The 25,017-nt window shown below is 38.5% G+C and overlaps 1 protein-coding gene across 1 annotated transcript in view; it reads right to left on the bottom strand.

The window, feature by feature from the left end:
* The window catches only part of Abca13 (ATP binding cassette subfamily A member 13), a 450,643-nt gene that overhangs the window by 166,278 nt on the left and 259,348 nt on the right, over nt 1–25,017 (bottom strand). Inside the window, exons 39-40 of the mRNA XM_052199718.1 lie at nt 7,475–7,558; nt 1,034–1,103 (exon numbers count right to left, since the gene is read on the bottom strand). Coding sequence (XP_052055678.1) covers nt 1,034–1,103; nt 7,475–7,558 — 154 coding nt within the window. The remainder of the gene's footprint in view (nt 1–1,033; nt 1,104–7,474; nt 7,559–25,017) is intronic.

Genomic DNA, 25,017 nt, shown 5'->3' with positions numbered 1-25,017 from the left:
ATATTATACAGACCCTAAGATAAGACAAATGCCAGCCCAGACTACTATACCCAGGAAAACTCTCAATCACCATAGATGGTAAACCAAGATATTCCATGATAAAACCAAACTTATGCAATATCTTTCCTCAAGCCCTACAAAAGACAATAAATGGAAAATGCCAACACAAGGAGGGAAACTACACCCTAGAAAAAGCAAGAAAGTACTCTCCTTCTAATAAACCTAAAAGAAAGTAACCACACAAACATAAAAATAACATCAAAATTAACAGGAAGCAACAATCACTATTCCTTAACATCTCTTAACATCAATAGACACAATTCCCCAATAAAAAGACATAGACTAACAGAAATATTTTTCATGTAAATCTTCAATTTTATCAGAAAATGTTTATAATTCCACTTTCAATCAACTTCAAAATATTTTATGATTACCATTTTAGCTGTATAATTTTCCATGAGGTAGTAGATTTTAACGTGTTTTTCTATATATTTTTTGAATTTTATCAGAAATATTTTCCTTGTAGATCTTCAATTTTATATTGAAAATATTTATAATTCCACTTTTAATCAACTTAGAAATATTTTATGCCTACCATTTTATCTGTGATTTTCCATGATAATCTTCAATTTTAAGATGTTATTCTATATTCTATATTTTTCTACAATTTTATCAGAAATATTTTCCACATAAATCTTGAATTCTATCATAAAAGGTTCCTTTTTCAATTAATTTAGCAATGGTTTTTGCCTACCATTTTACTCTTTAATTTTCCATGAAATTGTCAATTTTAATGTGTTTTTCTATAAATTTCTTCAATTTTGTCAGAAATATTTTCCATGTAAATCTTCAATTTTATCATAAAATATTTTTTCTTCCTTTTTCAATAAAAATAAAATGAAAAATAGAGATTTAAGCAACAAAATGAGGATTAGGCAGATGAAAGCAACTCATTTATTGTTGTTATTATCATTATTATCATTACCATTTGAGCTTTATACTCCAAACGGTGAAGGGTACTACAGAAACATACCAGGCAGCCACATGAGTCCTGAAATTCTGGGCCAGAATAAGGGTCCCTGCGCCATCTTGAAGAATTCATCCTAAAGGAGGAAAAAAAGGAAAATGGGAAAGACAGTTTAATGAAAAAAACTCTCATTTCCATAAAAGTACATTCTGCTACAATAGAACACCATTCAAAAGATGGCTACCTCCTTGCCACTAAGACAGAACTCTGGTTTTTCTTTGCACAGTGTGAGCTACTAATCTGATGACAATATTTTATGACCATGCCAAGATTTCATGATGTGACACAGGGATTACTTGACTGTTCATGCTGTGCATGTTTTCCAAGCTCCGTGTGGACCCCAAGACTCTCAGATGGTAAGCAGATATCAAGAAGCAACTAGTAATTGCTTATTAATTGCATTAGATTGACATGTTTATTCATTTCTGTGTCACATCAGAGTAACTTAATCACTTAGAGAAGAGCTACAAATAAGTTTCCACATGAAGAAAGATTGTGAGGGCTTGAGAGACAGTGAATAGTAATGAACTGTATCCTACATTTACTTATGTAATTGTGTGTGTGTGTGTGTGTGTGTGTGTGTGTGTGTGTGTGTGTGTGTGCTATAATGCAAGTGTGGTGGACAGAAAATCACTGTTGGAGTTAGTTGGCCAGTCAGTTATATAGTTAGTTCTCTCTTTCCATCATATGGGTCCCAGGGGTCAAGCTCAGGTCTTAGGGCTTAGCCATAAGTTCTTTTACCACTGAGCCATCTGGCTAGCTGTAGAAAAGCTTTTATATTTTATTTTTTCTGTATATTTTTATCCTTGAACATTCCAGACAGCAATATTTTTACAATTTTAAGTCAAATTTTACTTTAGAGCAGATAATTAGTCTGAATTACTCAAATACCGAGAGGAGGCAAAATTCACATTCATTTTAGCTTATCCCTTTCCTCTCCCTGTTTCTCAGATCTCAAGGAAAGGGAACAGCTTTAAGATTTTAAGTCATTAGGTGGTGGTCACACAGCAGAAGGACTGGCTTGCAAAGCTAAAAGCAAGCTCAGGCTCTCTGCATGGGTTAGCTGCTGCAATGCACATAGATAGGGAAATAACACCGCGTTGGAAAAAGCCAGTTCAACAAAGACACTTGTCAGCAAATATAATTTCCATACAACTTCCCAAATCCTAAAGGTGATCACAGATTTCCCTGGAATTAATATTTTGTATAATTAGCTCATAGGTGTTCCAGTTAGGGATTCCTGAGTTAACATGGAAACAGTGCTTAAGGGAGTCGCATGTTTTAGCCAGATGGCTTTAATCTAATTAGTTTTGTTTTTAAAAAGCATGATGGTTTGCATCTCTTTCATCCAGCAGGAGGTACATTTTTGCTGCAGGTGCCTTAAGTGATATTCAAGGAATTGAAGGCTATGGTGTAGATGTGGCCTCTCCTGCAGAGCCCATGTGTGCCAAAGTTTGGTCTCAGGTAGGTGGTGTTGGGAAGGGTAAACCACCTGAGGAGGGAAGCTTGGGGTAAGGCAATTCAATCACTGAGGACATATACTCTTGGAATAGACTCACTGTTTCCATGGGACTCTGCTTAGCCTGTGAGAGTTAACAGCAGACTTACAGCAGTCTGCTGCAAGCTGAGCTAGCCTGGTCTCTGGCTAGCTACCTTGACATACATTCTCTTCCACATGTCGCCCACCATTGTCAGATCAATTATCACGCTGCTAACCAGGGCCACACAGATGCTCACACCATGTTCTTCAGCAACAGAACTCAGATAAATAAACCCCCTTTTCGAAAACAATAACCTGCCCCAAGTATTTTGTTATTGATGGACCAGCCTGATTCCATGGTAAGATTATAAACCATCTTGTCACAAGGTTAAAGTAAGCTCATTCCTATTCTCTGGAAAACTTAAGTTTGACCATGTCTTGACCCATTTTCTAGAATATGACATGTTCCATACCTTATACCCTAACCTCCACGCTAAGAAAATAAGCTGGTCTACCAAGTTACGACATAACCATAAAATTGTGGAAAGTCCCTAACCTTGAAGGTTTTAGAAAAAATAAAATAATAAAATAAAATAATAAAATCATTTCTCCTGTGTCTAGGACTATTCTCTCCAAGCCCACTTTTGAAAAACATCCCTGTCTGACAAAAAGTAAAGCCTGCTTAATGTGACCAAAAAAAAAAAAAAAAAAGTGTCAGTAATCTTTACTCTAGTTCAGTAGTATTAACAAGATAGCCACAGAAAGGAGAATAATATAACTTTGTATAATTTAATGAATTGTTTCTAAAGTCCTTATTGTCCTATCTTAATCTTCTGGTATTTTTTAGCTTTCTTTGATAGAAATTTTTTTCTCTAAGATTTGAATGCTAATCCATGGCAATATTTAACAGATTAGAGGTTTGAGGGCATCTCAGCCTCCAGCAAATCTTGTGTTCAAAGATTTACTGTGAAGTGCTATCAGCATTCATAAGAGACAGGCAGATGAAACTGTCCATTAGGAATCTCACACATCGTTTTAAGTTTTCTAAATATACTTGGAGTTCTCAAAGCATATCCCTCATGTACTCTGTAGCACACAACAACAGTGTTGTTGTCTGTGAGTTCAATGGGCTTTGAAAACAGTCCCTACCATTTGGGCTGAATAGGTCTTTCTGCTACAGGGATGCCTGGTGCTTTTAATAGCATACATGCACCTTAAATCTCAAATAGAGGGCCAGGTGCTATAAGGACCTCTTTCTTCCTCAAAGAAAAGAAATGGTTTTCTGAGATATGCACTTGCTTAAAGGGTCAAAGAAACTTCATAGGCGTCTCCTTGCAGTTTGAGGTGAAGGTCATTTGTGCTCAAGTGCAAACAAACTGATGATAACAAAGCAGAGAGCAGTTGAGTAAGCTGTCCATATCACAGAGCCAATGAGGGTGAGATCTGACTCAGGCAGCCTGGGATCCAGATGTGTTCTCGACCTGCACCTGGATGCTTCAGATTCATACTCTGTGCTTTTTACCCTTGATCTTCACAGTCATCTTCACAGATGAGACTGATCAAAAGCAGTGCCAGTAACCACTATCACCATCCAGCTAGCCTGCGACTTTACCCTGAGCACCAGTCCTGGACAAGGAAGGGATGTAGAGACCGTGGAGGTCGAGTGGGGTGCCCTGGCAGCATTATAGAGGAAATGAGCTGGATATACAGACAGAATTGTGAACATCTTCTGTCATTCGTAAAGCACTGATTTCACCCAGGTGTTTTCCTTTTGAAAAAAAAAAAAAAAACAGATAAAAGAATTGTTCTATTTTCTGATAATCATTAGATCGCATGTGCTCCTGCTTCTGCTCCTCAGAGGTATGTGTATTTTACACCCTGTGCGTTTTCAGTAGAGAAGAGAAAATGAAAACATCACCTCTGAATCTTTCACTGGATAAGTCCCTTTGTCTTCCAACAAAAGACTGAACTGAGGCAACATAATTAATTTTTTTCTACTCCTTCCATACTGAAACCATCAATAGTTACTCAGTCTCAACTAATTACCAGCATGACTAGTGAGCAAAATATGTCATCATGAACTAGGAAGTATATATCTTATTATTTTGTCTGGGTTCTTACGTATATCACTTAAAAGACAGACATGTAGTATCCAGGACACTATCAAGGCTTTTATCTCTTGCTTCATTTGTTCCATCTGTAATTATAAATTTCTTAGGAGCAGATTCTTTGCATTAATCTTGGTCCCTCTAATAATACTTGACTTGCAGTGCATCCTCAAGGAATAATAGGGGGAATAACAGTAATGGAAGTATTTATGAAACAAGGCATGCCTTATCAGGGTTCAGAAGCCAGACATCTCTCCCTCCCCCAGTATTATTTTCAGAGCCCCCAAAAAACCTTCTTCAAAGCAATCAGCAGCACATACTGACAGGCTGGTTTTTTATACTTGCTGTTTTTGTCGTCGTCGTCATTGTTGTAAATATATAAAATTAGTAAAATACTAACAGAAAAAAATTGAGAATTTAAACATGTAAAACCTTAGTCATGGTTCTAATTTTATGGGCTTGAAAGGATACAGAGAGTAAGAAGGCAATGTGTTTTACTGTAGCTAACTGTTTTTGAGGTCATCACTTAAATGCAACATAGTCATTTGTAAATATTGATTCCAGGTATAAATTACAGATTTATATTTTAACTCACTAAGTCTCACCAACATGACTACCCAAATGTGAGCTAAACAAGGAAAATACCAGTAGTCACACCAAAGTCCATGGGAGAAAGCCCAGGAAACCTCAACCCTACACAGAGAACTGCAGGCAACTGAGGAATGCTGAGAAATAGTCTTTCCAGAGGAATAGCATATCACTGAAAATATAAATAAAAGCAAGATTATACAGATTTGGATATGGGAATATATATGTATATATATATGTGTGTATGTATGTATGTGTGTGTTCATATACATACACAAAGACAATTAATGAAAACAGAAGCAATAGATTTAAAAGGGAAAAAGGGGAGATACATGGGAGGGCCTGGAGAAAGGAAATGGAAGTAATATATGTTGCATGTATATTATAATCTCAAGATAATGTTTGAGTAAATTGAGAAAAAAAAAGGCAAGTAGACGACGCATCCATAAACATAAAATAGCAGGTGCAGTCCAGAGGACACGTAACAAGGCAAACGAATGCAAACATTGTTCAAGGCGTGGGGCAGTTGCAAACAGGATGTCATGAAGTTGCAGCTGTAGCTTTTCTACTTCTTGCCCTTCAGGAGGCCTTGGGCAATTTATAAACTTTTTCTAAAGTTCAGTGTCCTCATGTATGATGAGATACCTGTCTCTCAATTATCTCAGGGTTTGGGTGGGATCTAAATAGACCAGAAGAAACAAAAGCAGTCCAGAAGCTGTGAATTTCATTGCCATCAATAATAACAGCCTTCCGGACATGGAGGCACACACCTTTGATTCCATCACAGTAATACCCTTTAAGGCATGGAGGCACACATCTGTGATTCTAGCACTAGAGAGGAGATGGAAGAAGGGTCAGGAGTTCAAGATCAGACTCAGCTACATACTAACTTTGAGGTCAGTCTGGGATACTTAAAGATGCCATCGGAAACAAAACAAAAGATAATACTAACAACAGCAGCAGCAATAATAATATCTACTGCTTGTAATGCATTTTCCAGGTACCGTGACATACATTCCCAAGTTGATCTTTGCATCAAATCTTCTATTATTCAATTTACCCACAAAATAAGTAAGTTAGATAAAGAATTTCCGGCTACAGAAGGAAATCAAGGTTTACTAAGTTTAAATGACAGGTCACACAAACGTGGAGATGGTCAGGGCAGAACTGAGTGAAGACAGTGACTACTTTTTATTTTGATGACTTCCGAAAAGCTGTTGAGTTTGCCTTAGCTTATTCATATCACAATGCTAAATGAATATTGAAAAATGCGACATCTGTCCACAGTAGAATGTCATCCCACCATAAAAATTAAATCATGTAGCAACCACAAGGAGAACTCTACATGGACAGTGAAGAAAGACAAAGGGAGAAAACTACCACATGTGTGTGCATGTTACCTATTAAATTAAAAATAATATAGTGAGAATTTTGGTTTCTTAAAAAAGTACAGCTATGTTGTTTGAATATGTTTTTGTTTGAATCACAGCCCGGTAAGAAGCTGCTTTAGAGCAGGTGACTATCATTTGCCAGGGGCTGCCAGGGGCTGCCAGGTGCAGACAGTTTACGTTTGGCATTCTCTTGATACCAAAGTCTCAAGAGGGGCTGCAGGCATGTTCTGAGGAGGTCGCTCTTCCTTAGCTGCAGCTAGATCCTGTTGATGTGGCTTGTCAAGGGTTCATGCACAAAGAAGTTGGAGATGTCTTGATGATGGAGATTGGACTTAGCCCAAAAAGTTCAGTGTCCCTAATCAGCAGGAAATAGTCTATTATGTTGGATGAAAGAGGTCTCTGTCCCCTTTTCCCTATAAACTTCTTCCTTACCTACCTAGCGATGGAGGGTTGGAAGGGATTAGGGTGGAATAACAGTGGGGGTTGGAAGATATTAGAACAAAATAGTAAAAAAAATATGCCACTGATATCTCACTATTTACAAGTGTTCTTTAAAGTAACAGTAAATACATAACTCATGCTTAATTGCTTAAGTCCTTTTAGTTTGAGCTTTCTTATGTCAGAGGAATTTTTTTTTTGAGTCCTCCAGAGCTTGTGTCTATATAAGGTAGAAAGAAGTAATTAGGCAGTTTGTTCCTGGCCATTCCATAAAATGAAACCCATTAATTGGACTCATTAATGTTCAACTCACTAAGCTGACTTTCACTCCATGTAGCCTAATTGGGAACACAGACTAACCCATCCTCGAGGGCAGCAACACTCCAGTCTCCAGAGATACTGCGGTTGGATCTCTGCCATGCTGAGGGCACCAGATCCTTACCTGTGAGCATCAGCACACGTGGGGTCTGGATCTCTGAACTTTCGCAGAAGCACTTGAGCAAGATCTGTGCCATGGTTCCCACTGCTGTTGATGGTGAGAAAACAAAGCACCATTAGGATTGAACAGAGGACCCACGCTGGCCTCACCCTTGCCAAACTGATAGGGTGAGTGGTTTCCAGAGCAACAGATAAAGCTAATTTCCCAGTCCAGTTATGGAAAGGGTCATGAACAAGGATGAAATTGAAAAACTTCTCCAAGCACAGCTTTTGCCACCACCCATATGCATTTGTGTGTGTTGCTAGTCAAAGCACATTATTTTTCTCTTATTTTCTATTAATTTTCTCACCACTTTTACATATTTTCATGGATCTAAAATCAAATTCTAAAGGCTGCCCAAGGTAATGCCATCGTATATTAATTTATTAAAATCAGTAAAATTATTTTCTCCATGCTGGAGCGAGCCTTCCTTACATTGGAACAACATCCATCCTATTACTCAGCAATTCAAAATTTCAATCTGTATTTACATCCTTTGGTTTCTACATGCCATTGAATCATAGCAAGACTTCTGTAGAAAGAAGTCCTCAGCCCAGAATGGGACCTGTGCTTAAAGCACACTTAGAGCAATGGAGTTATAGTGTACTTACAATAAGTCTCACATCTATTCATAGTTCTAGAAATATTGCCAAAAAATCAAGGTCATTGATACTGAATTTCTTTACCAAAGAGATAATCAGTAGCAACACAACCATGTCATTGTGAGGGAAAATTGTGGAAATAAACAGTAGGAAAAAGTTTTAAGTTTTGTACATCAACTGTAAGAAACATCTGGAGTTGAGAAAACGTAAAAGAGAAAATATGACAATCTTTTTAAGACTGGAATAATTGATAGTGGGTTTGATTTCAGTTGGTCAAAATTCAGAATTGGGATATTTATTAAATACAAATGATGTTTACAATGGCACATATTATGCAGATATAGATGGATAGAATATTGATGGAATAAACTGGAGAAAGTTAATAAAATTTGTCTGAAGGACTCCAGTTCAGTATCAAAGGAAAACAGGGATTTGTACAAAGCAGAGCTGGATAAAAGTCCAGAGTCATCCTGGAGTGATTGGCCTGGTATGTTGAGACCAATGGAGACTCAGCCATGACTTAAGACAGAAGGTCTAAGAAAACTGCACTGTATTTTAATAACATATTTTAAATGACAGAAAAGAGAGAGAAGAGGGTAAAAAGGGTGCCACTACCAGACAGAGCACTAGCCAGAGAGGAGGAGCAGGAAATACTTTCTTTGCACTCAGAGAAGTGGGAAGGTACCATTTTAAAATTTTAATTTAATTTGTAACATTTATTGATTGGAGACCACCCACATTATGGGATGACAACTTATTGGAATCAATTTTCTCCCTCCATCATATGGGTTCTGAAGACCACACTCAAGTCATGCAGCTTGGTGGCAAAGTACCTTTATCCACAAAGTCATTTTGTTGGTCCTATAAGATTCTAGTTTTAAAAAGACTGCCATACTGGATCAATGGCTTGGTCACTCTAGACCCTCATGAAAAGCACACTGCAAAACAATTCTGAACAGTGAGGGAGAAACTGAGCAGGTCAGCAGGTGCTAGACATTGGGAAGAACTGAGACTAGAATCAACATTTTCAACTCGACTTGTGAAGGTTCTCTTGCTAACAGGACCATGTAAAACATCACCTAGAGCTATTACCAACATTTTTAACTAACATAGTAAGAGACACCCCTCCACCCCAAGGTGTGGATGGCACCTATGCTACAGTTTGCAAAAGAACATATAGGGTATGGATGAAACCCAAGAGTCAAAAGCAGATCCAGCACCCAGGCTATCAGCTACAATTCCTCTGAGGCCCTAGACGTGCCTCCCCCTTTCACAACTCTTCTTCATTTGCTATCTGATATCTATTTAGCAGGCCAGCTATGTTCTTTGATTGTTTTTGCTCTTTCTTTCTTCTATCTGTTTTTCCTGTCTGTATTTTTTTTTCTAATATCTTTTTCGATAGGTTTTCCCAAAAGATAGTTTCTCTGGTTGGAGAGGAGGAGTCTCTCTACCTCGAATATATAAGTTGGGATGTTGAGGTTGCTCAACCTCTGACTGCCATTCTTTACATCTTTCATTTCTCATATTACCTTCCTCCTGAGATATCTCATTTCCCCTAATTGTCCTTCTCATGGTTTCCCTCCTGTATCTATCACTCCATATTAATCACTAGCCTCACTCAGCTTTTCTCCTCCACTCACATACTCTATAACTAATATCTAGTAAATACACTATTATGAGTGTTCCTTCTCTTCTGTACTGGTTGATTATGTGTGTTAACTTGACATAGGCTAGAGTTATCACAGAGAAAGGAGTTTCAGTTGGGGACATGCCTCCATGAGATCCAGCTGTGGGGCATTTTCTCAATTAGTGATCAAGGTGGGAGGGCCTCTGGTGAGTGGTACCATCCCTGGACTGGTATCCTTGGGTTCTATAAGAGATCAGGCTGAGCAAGCCAGTAAGAAACATCCCTCCATGGCCTCTGCATCAGCTCCTGCTTCCTGACCTGCTTGAGTTCCAGTCCTGACGTCCTTTGGTGATGAACAGCAGCACTGAGGTATAAACTCAATAAACCCTTTCCTCCTCCACTTGCTTCTTGGTCATGATGTTTGTGCAGGAATAGAAACCCTAAGACAAACTGGTACCAGCATAGTGAGGTATTTCTGTGACAACTTGACCATGTTTTGGGGAGGACTGTGGAAGGACTTTGGAACTTTGAGCTAGAAGAGCCAGTAGGATGTTAACAGCTCTGTGGGATCTTGTGTAGCAGCTTGGAAGATAATGTTGAGAACAGTGCAGAAGATGGAGGCCTGGCTTGTGAGATTTCAGAGAGAAGATTAAAGACTCTTATCAGGGCCATGTTTTGATTGTGAAGATTCTGTGGTTTGGTTAGCTGGGGCTGAAGAATGAGCTGTGATTAACAAGATGCCAGAACCACTAAAGCAAACCTTTGTGTTACTGGGACTACTGATGCTGGTTAGCTGGAGCTAAGAAATTAGTAGTAATTAAGAAGAGACCAGCATCACTGAGGTAAAATCTTCTGGGAAATGTTTTCTGAAAGCACAGAGGCTGTGTTTCAGAGATATCCATGGTTGTACCTTGTGCTGTGGCAGGACTTGGTAATGTGTAAGAGTCACCCAGGTGGTACTGGTTTTGAAGGCATGAAGGGGTCATGAAGAGCAGCTGAGGCTCGGCAATATGAGAGGTCATGGAAGGACACTGGTGAAGGTGTAACCTCAGTTGCAATTGATGACCCTGAAAGGGTCATGAATAGGAGTTGAGGCTTGACACCATGAAGAGAGCCTATGAAAGGCTATTGATGAAACCTAGTTACAGCAGAAGACCCCAGCATATTGGAGATGCCAGTACCATGAGATGACCAAATACAGCAGCAGCAGTAGAGTACACACAGCTGGAGCCTAGAAGACAAGGTGTTTTCTACAAAGGGCAGAGCTGGAGAAGTTACCCAAGCCCTTGGAGGAGCCTGGAAGACCGTGAGTTGGATCCAGGACATTGAACCATTGTAGTTTGAGTTTTGCTTTTGATTGTGACTGTGCCCTTATATGTTTCCCTCTTGAAAGAAGTATTTTAGTGGAACCCACAGTTAAGAGACTTTGAATTTTTAAAAGACTTTGAATTTTAAAAGATATTGGATATTTTAAAGGGATTGGACTTTTAATATGTAAAGACTGTGGGACTTTTAAAGTTATTTAGACCTTGGGGATGAATAAGAAAGTAAGGGTTGAGGTTTAATAGTGATGTGTTTGTGTGTCAAGTTGACAAGGGGTCAATTGTACTGGCTGGTTGTGTGTGTCAACTTGACACAGGCTGGAGTTATCACAGAGAAAGAAATTTCAGTTGAGGACATGCCTCTATGAGATCCAGCTGTGGGGCATTTTCTTAATTAGTAATCAAGGTGGGAGGGTCCCTTGTGGGTGGTGCCATCCCTGGACTGGTATTCTTGGGTTCTATAAGAGAGCAGGCTGATCGGTGGGCCATCTGTGTGCTGACCCGGCCAGGAGGTTGTTAGCCTAGCAGACTCTCCCAGCACTCTCAGGGAACGCGCACACGCCACCATCCTAGCCACCTGACAGACCCAATTAACACTCACAGCTGAGGGGAACTTTGCTCAGACATTGGCCTGCCAGGCTTTTGCCTAGACTCAGGGCCTGAGCAGCTAGGCTAGCCTTGTGTGCACCAACCCAGTTGGGAGTTCCGCTGCCCAGCAGAGAGATCAGCACGCAGAAAAGGTCCCTGCAGCATACAGCCTCAGCACTCCCTGAAGGAGCAAACGGGCACATTCTGGCTCACAGACACAATCTGGGGCAAAGAACACTAGGGCTGCAAGGGCACCCAAGAGGAGGAAAGCACATTAGCAATCTGCAACAGGGGAAACCCTGCCCTCCAGTGATGCAGAAATAGCCCTAGAGCCTCTCAGGAGGCTGAAACACCAGCCAGAGACAAGACCAATTAGCTCCAGAGAAGAAGATGGCAAAGGGCAAACGCAGGAACGCTACTAACAGAAATCTAGGCAATATGGCAGCATCTGAACCAAACTCTCCAACATCAGCAAGTCCTGGTTATGCCAACACACCAGAGAAACAAGATTTGGATTTAAAATCACTGTTCATGATGCTGCTAGAAGAACACAAAAAGGACATCAATGAATCTCTTAAAGAAATGCAGAGGAACATAAATAAGCTAGAAACCCGTATAATGGAATCACAAAAAACACTTAAAGAAATGCAGGAGAATAAGGCCCAAGAGATAGAAGCCAATAAAGAAGAAAGGCAAAAAAAACTTAAAGAAATGCAGGAGAACTTGAGTCAACAGGCAGAAGTCATGAAAGAGGAAACACAAAAATCTCTTAAAGAATTACAGGAAAACACAGACAAAAAAATGATGGAACTGAGCGAAACCATCCTGGACCTAAAAACAGAAGTAGAAACAACTAAGAAATCACAAAGGGAGACAACTTTGGAGATAGAAAACCTTGAGAAGAAATCAGGGGCCATAGATGCAAATATAAACAACAGAATACAAGAGATGGAAGAAAGAATCTCAGATGCCAAAGATACCATAGAAACCATTGACTCAACTGTCAAAGAAAATACAAAATGCAAAAAGCTTGTATCCCAGAACATCCAGGAAATCCAGGATACAATGAGCAGACCAAACCTAAGGATTATAGGTATAGATGAGAGTGAAGATTTACAACAGAAAGGGCCAGCAAATATCTTCAACAAAATTATGGAAGAAAACTTTCCTAACTTAAAGAGAGAGATGCCTATGAATATACAAGAAGCCTACAGAACTCCAAACAGAATGGACCTGAGCAGAAATACCTCCCGTCACATAATAATCAAAACCCCAAATGCACTAAACAAAGAAAGAATATTAAAGGCAGTAAGAGAGAAAGGCCAAGTAACATATAAAGGAAGACCTATCAGAATCACACCAGACTTCTCACCAGAGACCATGAAAGCTAGAAGATCCTGGGTAGATCTCATGCAGACTCTAAGAGAACACAAATGTCAGCCAAGACTACTATACACAGCAAAACTCTCATTCACCATAGATGGAGAAACCAAGATATTCCATGACAAAACCAAATTTACACAATATCTTTCCACAAACCCAGCTCTACAAAGAATAATAGGAGGAAAACTCCAATACAAGGAGGGAAACTACACCCTGGAAAAAGCAAGATAGTTACCTTCCTTCATCAAACCCAAAAGAAGATAACCACTCAAATATAAAAAGAACATCAAAAATGACAGGAAGTAATAATCACTATTCCCTAATATCTCTTAACATCAATGGTCTCAATTCCCCAATAAAAAGACATAGACTAACAGACTGGATAAGGAAACAGGACCCTACAATTTGCTGTATACAGGAGACACACCTCAGTGTCAAAGATAAAAGCTACCTTAGAGTAAAAGGCTGGAAGACAATCTTACAAGCCAATGGTCACAGGAAACGAGCAGGAGTAGCCATTCTAATATCAGATAAAATTGACTTTCAACCTAAAGTCATCAAAAGAGACACAGAAGGACACTTCTTGCTGGTCAAAGGAAAAATCCACCAAGAAGAACTTTCAATTCTGAACATCTATGCACCAAATGCAAAGGCACCCTCATTCGTAAAAGAAACTTTACTAAAGCTCAAAGCACACATTGCACCTAACACAATAATTGTGGGGGATGTCAACACTCCACTTTCCTCAATGGACAGATCGGGAAAACAGAAACTAAACAGAGACACAGTAAAACTAATTGAAGCTTTGGACCAATTGGATTTGACTGATATTTATAGAACATTTCACCCTAAAGCAAAAGAATATACCTTTTTCTCAGCACCTCATGGTACCTTCTCCAAAATCGACCATATAATTGGACACAAGGCAGACCTCAACAAATATAAGATGATCGAACTAATCCCATGCCTCCTATCAGATCACTATGGTGTAAGAGTGATTTTCAATAGCAACAAAAACAAAAGAAAGCCCACATACACATGGAGGCTGAATAATGCTCTACTCAATGACACCTTGACCAAAGAAGAAATAAAGAAAGAAATCAGAGACTTTTTAGAATTTAATGAAAATCAAGGCACAACATACCCAAATCTTTGGGACACAATGAAAGCAGTGCTAAGAGGTAAACTCATAGCCCTGAGTGCCTCCAAAAAGAAAATGGAGAGAGCATACACTAGCAGCTTAATGACACACCTGAAAGTCCTGGAACAAAAAGAAGCCAATTCACCCAGGAGGAGTAGAAGGCAGGAAATCATCAAACTCAGGGCTGAAATCAATCAATTGGAAACAAAGCGAACCGTACAAAGAATTAACGAATCCAGGAGCTGGTTCTTTGAGAAAATCAACAAGATAGATAAACCCTTAGCCAGACTGACCAAAGGGCACAGAGAAAGTATCCAAATTAACAAAATTAGAAATGAAAAGGGAGATGTAACAACGGAAACTGAGGAAATCCAAAAAATCATCAGATCCTACTACAAGAGCCTGTACTCAACACAACTGGAGAATCTGGAGGAAATGGACAATTTCCTTGACAGATACCAAATACCAAAATTAAATCAGGACCAAATAGATCATCTAAACAGTCCCATAACGCCTAAAGAAATAGAAGGAGTCATAGAAAGTCTTCCAACCAAAAAAAGCACAGGACCAGATGGTTTCAATGCAGAATTCTATCAGACCTTCAAAGAAGAGTTAACACCAATACTCTTCAAACTATTCCACAAAATAGAAACAGAAGGAACACTACCCAATTCCTTCTACGAAGCCACAATTACGCTGATACCAAAGCCACACAAAGATCCAACAAAGAGAACTTCAGACCAATTTTCCTTATGAACATCGATGCAAAAATACGCAATAAAATTCTTGCCAACCGAATCCAAGAACACATCAAAACGATCATCCACCACGATCAAGTAGGCTTTATCCCGGGAATGCAGGGTTGGTTTAATATATGGAAATCCATGAATGCAATCCACTACATAAACAAACTCAAAGAAAAAAACCACATGGTCATTTCATTGGATGCTGAAAAAGCATTTGACAAAATTCAGCATCCTTTCATGCTTAAAGTCTTGGAAAGAACGGGAATTCAAGGCCCATACCTAAACATAGTAAAAGCAATATACAGCAAACCGGTAGCCAGCATCAAACTAAATGGAGAGAAACTTGAAGCAATCCCACTAAAATCAGGGACTAGACAGGGCTGCCCCCTCTCTCCTTATCTTTTCAATATTGTACTTGAGGTACTAGCTCGGGCAATTCGAAAACATAAGGAGGTCAAAGGGATACAAATTGGAAAGGAAGAAGTCAAACTATCATTATTTGCAGATGACATGATAGTCTACCTAAGTTACCCAATAAACTCCACTAGAGAACTCCTACAGCTGATAAACAACTTCAGCAAAGTGGCAGGTTATAAAATCAACTCAAGCAAATCAGTGGCCTTCCTATACTCAAAGGATAAGCAGGCTGAGAAAGAAATTAGGGAAATGACCCCCTTCACAATAGCCACAAACAGTATAAAGTATCTTGGGGTGAATCTTACCAAACATGTGAAAGATCTTTACGACAAGAACTTCAAGACTCTGAAGAAGTAAATGGAAGAAGACCTCAAAAAATGGGAAAACCTCCCATGCTCATGGATCGCCAGAATCAATATAGTTAAAATGGCCATTTTGCCAAAAGCAATATACAGATTCAATGCAATACCCATCAAAATCCCAACTCAATTCTTCACAGAGTTAGAAAAAGCAATTAAGAAATTCATCTAGAATAACAAAAAACCCAGGATAGCTAAAACTATTCTCAGCAACAAAAGAAATTCTGGGGGAATCAGTATCCCTGACCTCAAGCAATACTACAGAGCAATAGTATTAAAAACTGCATGGTATTGGTACAGTGACAGGCAGGAGGATCAATGGAACAGGATTGAAGATCCAGAAATGAACCCACACACCTATGGCCACTTGATCCTCCACAAAGGGGCTGAAAACATCCAATGGAAAAAAGATAGCCTTTTCAACAAATGGTGCTGGTTCAACTGGAGGGCAGCATGCAGAAGAATGCGAATTGATCCATCTTTATCGCCTTGTACTAAGCTCAAATCCAAATGGATCAAGGACCTCCACATAAAGCCAGACACTCTGAAGCTAACAGAAAAGAAACTGGGGAAGACCCTTGAGGACATTGGTACAGGGAGAAAATTTCTGAACAGAACACCAATAGTGTGTGCTCTAAGATCAAGAATTGACAAATGGGACCTCATAAAATTACAAAGCTTCTGTACGGCAAAGGACACCATCAAAAGGACAAATCGGCAACCAACAAATTGAGAAAAGATCTTCACCAATCCTACATCAGATAGAGGGCTAATATCCAATATATATAAAGAACTTAAGAAGTTAGACTCCAGAAAACCAAACAACCCTATTAAAAAATGGGGTACAGAGTTAAACAGGGAATTCTCATCTGAAGAACTTCGGATGGCGGAGAAGCATCTTAAAAAATGCTCAACTTCATTAGTCATTAGGGAAATGCAAATCAAAATAACCCTGAGATTTCACCTTACACCAGTCAGAATGGCTAAGATTAAAAATTCAGGAGACAGCAGGTGTTGGAGAGGATGTGGAGAAAGAGGAACACTCCTCCACTGCTGGTGGGGTTGCAAATTGGTACAACCACTCTGGAAATCAGTCTGGCAGTTCCTCCGAAAACTGGGCACCTCACTTCCAGAAGATCCTGCTATACCACTCCTGGGCATATACCCAGAGGATTTCCCACCATGTAATAAGGATACATGCTCTACTATGTTCATAGCAGCCCTATTTATAATTGCCAGATGCTGGAAAGAACCCAGGCATCCCTCAACAGAAGAGTGGATGCAAAAAATGTGGTATATCTACACAATGGAGTACTATTCAGCCATTAGAAACAATGAATTCATGAAATTCTTAGGCAAATGGATGGAGCTAGAAAACATCATACTAAGTGAGGTAACCCAGACTCAAAAGGTGACTCATGGTATGCACTCACTAATAAGTGGATATTAACCTAGAAAACTGGAATACCCCAAACATAATCCGCACATCAAATGAGGTACAAGAAGAAAGGAGGAGTGGCCCCTTGTTCTAGAAAGACTCAGTGAAGAAGTATAGGGCAAAACCAGAAGGGGGAAGTGGGAAGGGGTGGGTGGGAGGACAGGGGGAGAAAAGGGGGCTTATGGGACTTTCAGGGAGTGGGGGGCTAGAAAAGGGAAATCATTTGAAATGTAAATAAAAAATATATCGAATAAAAAAAAGACAAAAAAAAATAAAAAAGAAAAAAAACAAAAAACAAAAACAAAAACAAAAACAAAAACAAAAACAAAAACAAAAAAAAAAGAGAGCAGGCTGAGCAAGCCAGTAAGAAACATCGCTCCATGGCCTCTGCATCAGCTCCTGCTGCCTGATCTGCTTGAATTCAGGCCTGACGTCCTTTGGTGATGAACAGCAGCATAGAAATGTAAGCTCAATAAACCCTTTCCTCCTCCACTTGCCTTGTGGTCATGATGTTTGTGCAGGAATAGAAACCCTGACTAAGACATCTTCTTAAAATGATTCAGTTGAAAGAACAATTTCTCTTTAACTGACTTTTATTGTATTTTCACAAAGAGGATTACTGTGTATGAACTCTGGAGCAACAAGCACAGGGGCTGATGATTAAATAATTGAGGTATATCCTTAGCAAGGAGAGAGAAGCATTAAGCTAGGCATACTCAGTCCCTCAGGAACATTGAAATTATGTCCACTCAAGTAATAAGGTTGATTTTTTTAATCTTACAAACAGCTTTTCTCAATGTGTACATGTAAAGGAAAACCTAAGTACATAAAAATTCAATGTATTAATACTCCTAAAAACATTATTGATCCAACAGTAGTGTTATCCAATGAGAATGACTTCAAGAAAATCACAGATGAAGAATTCAAAAGAAAAATTGTTTTAAGCATGTTCTAAGAGGACATAACACATGAATGGATAGAAAGAAAACACATAAATTAAATAAGGAAATCAATATGGAAATATTTAAAAGTAAACTTCAGGGGGCAGTAGACTTACTGAGAAAAACAAGCTGAAATGGAAATGAAAAATTAAATAATTCCAATGAAATTTCTTGGAACACCTAACCACGTGGATGGAGAAGAGGAACTGTTAGAGCTTGAAGACAAGGCACATGAAATGGAACATTTAGATAATTACAAAGACAGTGAAGTCTACAAGCAGAACAGAGATTTGAGGACACAATAAAAGGATCAAACATGAATAACAGGCAGGCTTGGGATGATGTGTTTAAAACTCTGAAAGATAAAGTCGGTAAACTCAAATTACTATATTCTACAAAACTATCCATAACAATTGAAGAATTAAAAAAAAATGCTTTCCACAATAAGTAGAAACTAGAATTTGTGGCTACTAATAAGCCCTGATTAATACTAAAGAACTCTTTCAGAGAAAAAATGAAAAATGTACCCATCCATGAGACTACAAGAAAAAATAATAATAAACTGTGATAGGACAGTGCTTAATCTACATGATGATTAATAAAACACCAAGCTTTACCAAAACAACCAAATGACTGTAGTTCATGTGTACCTTTCAATAATAATGCTGAATGCATATGAACTTCATTCCCTAAACAAAACAAATTCACTAGCAGCTTTTGTTTAAAATGAGAATACATCAATTTTCAAATTGCCAAAAGATGTACCTTACCATCAAAGACAAATAGAGAAATACAACCTCAAGGTAAAAGAAAAAAAAAACAAAAACTGGGAAAAGAATTCTAGGCCAATAGAATAATAAAGCTAACAGAAGTCATTATTTACATGTGACAAAATTGGCTTCAAACTAAAATTAGTCTTAAAGTAACTGATACTAAAAGAACAATCCAGCAAGAGGCAATTTCAGTTGTAAACAAATGTTCAATGAATGCTGGTACACATGAGTTCACAAAACAAAATTACATGTAAAGATACCGATTAATCCCAACAACTTAATATCCCATTCTCATCAATAGACAGCTCATCATATCTATATAGAAACATGAGTTAAATGATGACATTGACCAAACAACTGAACAGATGTCTGTACAGCATCTCATTCGAATGCTATGAACAAACAACCATGAACAGCACAGGGAACTTACCCTAGTGAGGTTATACAGTAGAACACAAAGCCAAGCCTAATAAATATAAAACTTATGAAGCAAATTTTTATATTTTATCTGATAACAATAAGATAAAACCTGAAGCACACAGCAAGAGAAAACACAGAACACAAACTCATAGATTGAACAATGCACTATTTAGTTAATAATTCATTCAAGAAATCAAGAAGACTTTTAGGTTCAATAATTAAATAAGGAGTTTAAGAGCTCTGGGCGCGCAAACCACCAGGGGTCTGCCTGCTCCCAGGACCTGAGCACATAGGCAGTTCATCTGCCAGCAGGCCTGAGGTGGGGCCTGTGTCCTAAGTGGAGATCAGCAGAGGGAGTGACTCCCTGCTGCCATCTTCCCTGACTGCTAGGGCAGAAAAGCAGCGCCAGGAACTGAGATATCCTTAGTTTAAGAGCTCTGGGGGTGCAAACCGCCAGGAGTCTGCCTGTGCTCAGGACCTGAGTGCATAGGCAGTTCATCTACCAGCCAGCCTGTCGTGGGGTCTATGTCCTATGTGGGGATCAGCAGAGAGTGACTCTCCTCTGCTATCTTCACTCCATGACAGAGCAGTCGGGGAGTACCTGGATCACTGAGACAACCCAAGTATAACATTGCTTGGGGCAAGACTCAGCAGGGTTCCAACTGCAAAAAAGATGAAGGCAGCAGATCAGCAATCTGGGCCAGAGGAAACTCAAGCATTCAGTGTTGCAGAAATAGCCTTAAAGGTCTACAGGAGAATGAAGCACCAGCCAGTGACAATAAGACCATCTAACACCAGTGAGAACTAGGTGGCTAAGGGCAAACACAGGAAATTTACTAATAGAAACCAAGGCATTATGGCAGCATCTGAACAGAATTCTCCGACAACAGCAAGTCCTGGATACTCCAACACACCAGAAAAACAAGAGTTGGATTTAAAATCACTGGACATGATACTGTTAGAGAAACACATGAAGGACATAATAAAACTCTTAAAGAAATTCAGGAGAAAAATGATCAAAAGCTAGAAGCCCTTACAAGGGAAACACAAAAATCACTTAAAGAAATTCAGGAGAATATGGGTCAAAACATAGTAGCCCATAAAGAGGAAATGCAAAAATCACTTAAAGAAATACAGGAGAACTTTGATCAACAGGCAAAAGTCATGAAAGAGGAAACACAAAAATCTCTCCAAGAATTACAGGAAAACACAAACAAGCAAGTGAAGGAACTGAGCAAAAACATCCAGGATCAAAAAACAGAAGTAGAAACAACTAAGAAATCACAAAGGTAGACAACTTTGGAGATTGAAAACCTTGGGAAGAAATCAGGGGCCTTAGATGCAAATATCAACAACAGAATAAAATAGATAGAAGAAAGAATCTCAGATGCCGAAGATACCATGGACTCAACAATCAAAGAAAATGCAAAATGCAAAAAGCTTGTAACCCAAAACATCCAGGAAATCCAGGACACAATGAGAAAGACAAACCTAAGGATTATAGGAATTGATAAGAGTGAAGATTTACAACTTAAAGGGCCAGCAAATATCTTCAACAAAATTATGGAAAAAACTTCCCTAACCTAAAGAGAGAGATGCCCATGAATATACAAGAAGCCTACAGAACTCCAGACTGGACCAAAATAGAAATACCTCCCGTCACATAATAATCAAAACCCCAAATGTACTAAACAAAAAAAGAATACTAAAGGCAGTAAAAGAAAAAGACAAGTAACATATAAAGGAAGACCTATCAGAATTACACCAGACTTCTCACCAGAGAGCATGAAAGCTAGAAGATCCTGGGCAGAGCATATGCATACTCTAAGAGAACACAAATGCCAGTCAAGACTACTATACCCAGCTAAACTCTCAATCACTATAGATGGAGAAACCAAGATATTCCACGACAAAACAAATTTACACAATATCTTTCCACAAAACCAGCCCTACAAAGGATAATAGGGGGAAAACACCAATTCAATGAGGGAAACTATACCCTGGAAAAAACAGGATAATAACCTTCTTTCATCTAACCCAAAAGAAGATAACCATACAAGTATAAAATTAACATCAAAAATGATAAGAAGCAATAATTACTACTCCTTAATATCTCTTAATATCAATGGACTCAATTTCCCAATAAAAAGACATAGACTAACAGACTGGATATGAAAAGAGGACCCTACATTTTGCTGCATACAGGAACACACCTCAGTGTCAAAGACAAACACTACCTAAGAGTAAAAGACTGGAAGACAATTCTACAGGCAAATGGTCTCAGGAAACAAGCTGGAGTTGCCATTTTAATATCAGATAATATTGACTTTCAACCTAATGTCATCAAAAAAGACATGGAAGGACACTTCTTGCTGGTCAAAGGAAAAATCTACCAAGAAGAACATTCAATCCTGAACATATATGCTCCTAATGCAAGGGCACCCTCATTCATAAAAGAAACTTTACTAAAATTCAAAGCACACTTTGCACCTAACACAATAATTGTGGGTGACTTCAACACTCCACTATCCTCAATGGACCAATCAGGAAAACAGAAACTAAACAGGGAGACAGTGAAATTAATTGAAGCTTTGGACCAATTGGATTTAACAGATATATATATATAGAACTTTTAATCCCAAAGCAAAAGAATATACCTTTTTCTCAGCACCTCATGGTACCTTCTCCAAAATTGATCAAATAGTTGGTCACAAGACAGACCTCAACAAATATAAGAAGATCAAAATAATCCCATGCCTCCTATGAGATAACTATGGAGTAAAAGTGGTCTTTAATAACAACAAAAACAACAGAAAGCCCACATACACATGGAAACTGAACAATATTCTACTCAATGATACCTTGGACAAAGAAGAAAGAAAGAAAGAAATCAAAGACTTTTTAGAATTTAACGAAAATGAAGGCACAACATACCAAAATTTATGAGGCACAATTAAAGCAGTGCTAAGAAGAAAACTCATAGCTTTGAATGCCTCCAAAAAGAAACTAGGAAGAGCATACACTAGAAGTTTATTGGAACAACTGAAAGCCCTGGAACAAAAAGAAGCTAATTTACCCAGGAGGAGAAGACAAGAAATCATCAAACTCAGGGCTGAAATCAGTCAAGTAGAAACTAAGAGAACCACACAAAGAATCAACAAAACCAGGAGCTGGCTCTTTGAAAAAAATCAACAAGATAGATAAACCTTTAGCCAGACTAAATAAAGGGTACAGAGACAGTATCCAAATTAACAAAATTAGAAATGAAAAGGGGGATATAACAACAGAAACTGAGGAAATTCAAAAAATTATCAGATCCTACTACAAAAGCCTGTACTCAACACAACTGGAGAATCTGAAGGAAATGGACAATTTCTTAGATAGATACCAAATATCAAAATTAAATCAGGGTCAAATAGATCATCTAAACAGACCCATAACCACTAAAGAAATAGAAGGGGTCATAGAAAGCCATCCAACCAAAAAAAGCACAGGACTAGATGGTTTTAGTGCAGAATTCTATCAGACCTTCAAAGAAGACTTAATACCAATACTCTTCAAACAACTCCACCAAAGAGAAACAGAAGGAATACTACCCAACTCGTTCTATGAAGTCACAATTATGCTGATACCAAAACCACACAAAGATCAAACAAAGAAAGAGAATTTCAGGCCAATATCCCTTATGAATATTGATGCAAAAATACTCAATAAAATTCTTGCTCACCAAATCCAAGAACACATCAAAACGATCATCCACCATGATCAAGTAGGCTTCATCCCAGGGATGCAGGGATGGTTCAATATAAGAAAATCCATCAATGCTATCCACTACATAAACAAACTCAAAGAAAAAAAAAACATATGATCATCGCATTAGATGCAGAAAAAGCATTTGACAAAATCCAGCATCCTTTCATGCTAAAAGTCTTGGAAAGAACAGGAATTCAAGGCCCATACCTAAACATCGTTAAAGCAATATACAGCAAACCGGTAGCCAACATCAAACTAAATGGAGAGAAACTTGAAGCAATCCCACTAAAATCAGGGACTAGACAAGTCTGTCCTCTCTTTCTCCATATCTTTTCAATATAGTACTTGAAGTTCTAGCTAGAGCAATTAGACAATATAAGGAGGTCAAGGGGATATAAATTGGAAAGGAAGAAGTCAAACTATCACAATTTGCAGATGATATGATAGTATACTTAAGTGACCCAAAATACTCTACCAGAGAACTCCTACAGCTGATAAACAACTTCAGCAAAGTGGCTTGTTACAAAATCAATTCAAGAATATCAACAGCCTTCCTATACTCAAAGGATAAGCAAACTGAGAAAGAAATTAGGGAAATGACAACCTTCACAATAGCCACAAACATTATAAAGTATCTTGGGGTGATTCTAATCAAACAAGTGAAAGACCTATATGACAAGAACTTCAGATCTCTGAAGAAGGAAATCGAAGAAGACATCAGAAAATGGAAAAATCTTCCATTCTCATGGATTGGTAGGATTAATATAGTTAAAATGGCCATATTGCCAAAAGCAATCTACAGATTCAATGCAATCCCCATCAAAATCCCAACTCAGTTCTTCATAGAGTTAAAAAGAGCAATTCTCAAATTCATCTGGAATAATGAAAAACCCAGGATAGCTAAAACTATTCTCAACAGTAAAAGAACTTCTGGGGGAATCAGTATCCTAGACCTCAAACATTACTACAGAGCAATAGTGATATAAACTTCATGGTCTTGGTACAATGTCAGGGAAGTGGATCAATGGAATAGGATTGAAGACCCAGAAATGAACCCACACACCTATGGTCACTTGGTCTTTGACAAAGGAGCTGAAAGGATCCAGTGGAAAAAAGATATCCTTTTCAACAAATGGTGCTGGGTCAATTGGAGGTCAGCATGAAGAAGAATGCGAATCAATCCATTCTTATCTCCTTGTACTAAGCTCAACTCCAAGTAGATCAAGGATTTCCACATAAAACCTCACACACTGCATCTAATAGAAAAGAAACTGGGAAGACCCTTGAGGAATGGGCATAGGGGAAAAGTTCCTGAACAGAACACCAATAACTTATGCTCTAAGATCAAGAATTGACAAATGTGACCTCATAAAATTACAAAGTTTCTGTAAGGCAAAGGACACTGTCAAAAGGATAAAACGTCAACCAACAGATTGGGAAAGGATCTTCACCAACCCTAAATCTGACAGAGGGCTAATATCTAATACATACAAAGAGCTTAAGAAGGTAGACCCCAGAGAACCAAAGAACCCTATTAAAAAGTGGGGTATGGAGCTAAATAAAGAATTTTTATATGAAGAACTTCAGATGGCTGAGAAGCACCTGAAGAAATGTTCAACATCATTAGTCATTACAGAAATGCAAATCAAAACAACCCTGAGATTTCACCTCACACCAGTCAGAATGGCTAAGATTAAAAACTCAGGAGGCAGTAGATGTTGGCGAAGATGTGGAGAAAGAGGAACACTCGTCCACTGCTGGTGGGATTGCAAGATGGTACAACCACTTTGGAAATCAGTCTGGAGGTTCCTTAGAAGAATGGGCATGATACTTCCAAAGGACCCTGCTATACCACTCCTGGGCATATACCCAGAGGATTCCCCGGCATGCAATAAGGACACATGCTCCACTATGTTCATAGCAGCCCTCTTTGTAATAGCCAGGAGCTGGAAATAACCCAGGTATCCCTCAACGGAGGAATGGATAAAAAAAAAAGT

This window comes from Apodemus sylvaticus, chromosome 11 (genome assembly GCF_947179515.1).
Source record: "Apodemus sylvaticus chromosome 11, mApoSyl1.1, whole genome shotgun sequence".
Lineage (NCBI taxonomy): Eukaryota > Metazoa > Chordata > Mammalia > Rodentia > Muridae > Apodemus > Apodemus sylvaticus.
Note: the sequence above shows the minus strand (reverse complement) of the source record. Positions and strands in the feature narration are given on the sequence as shown.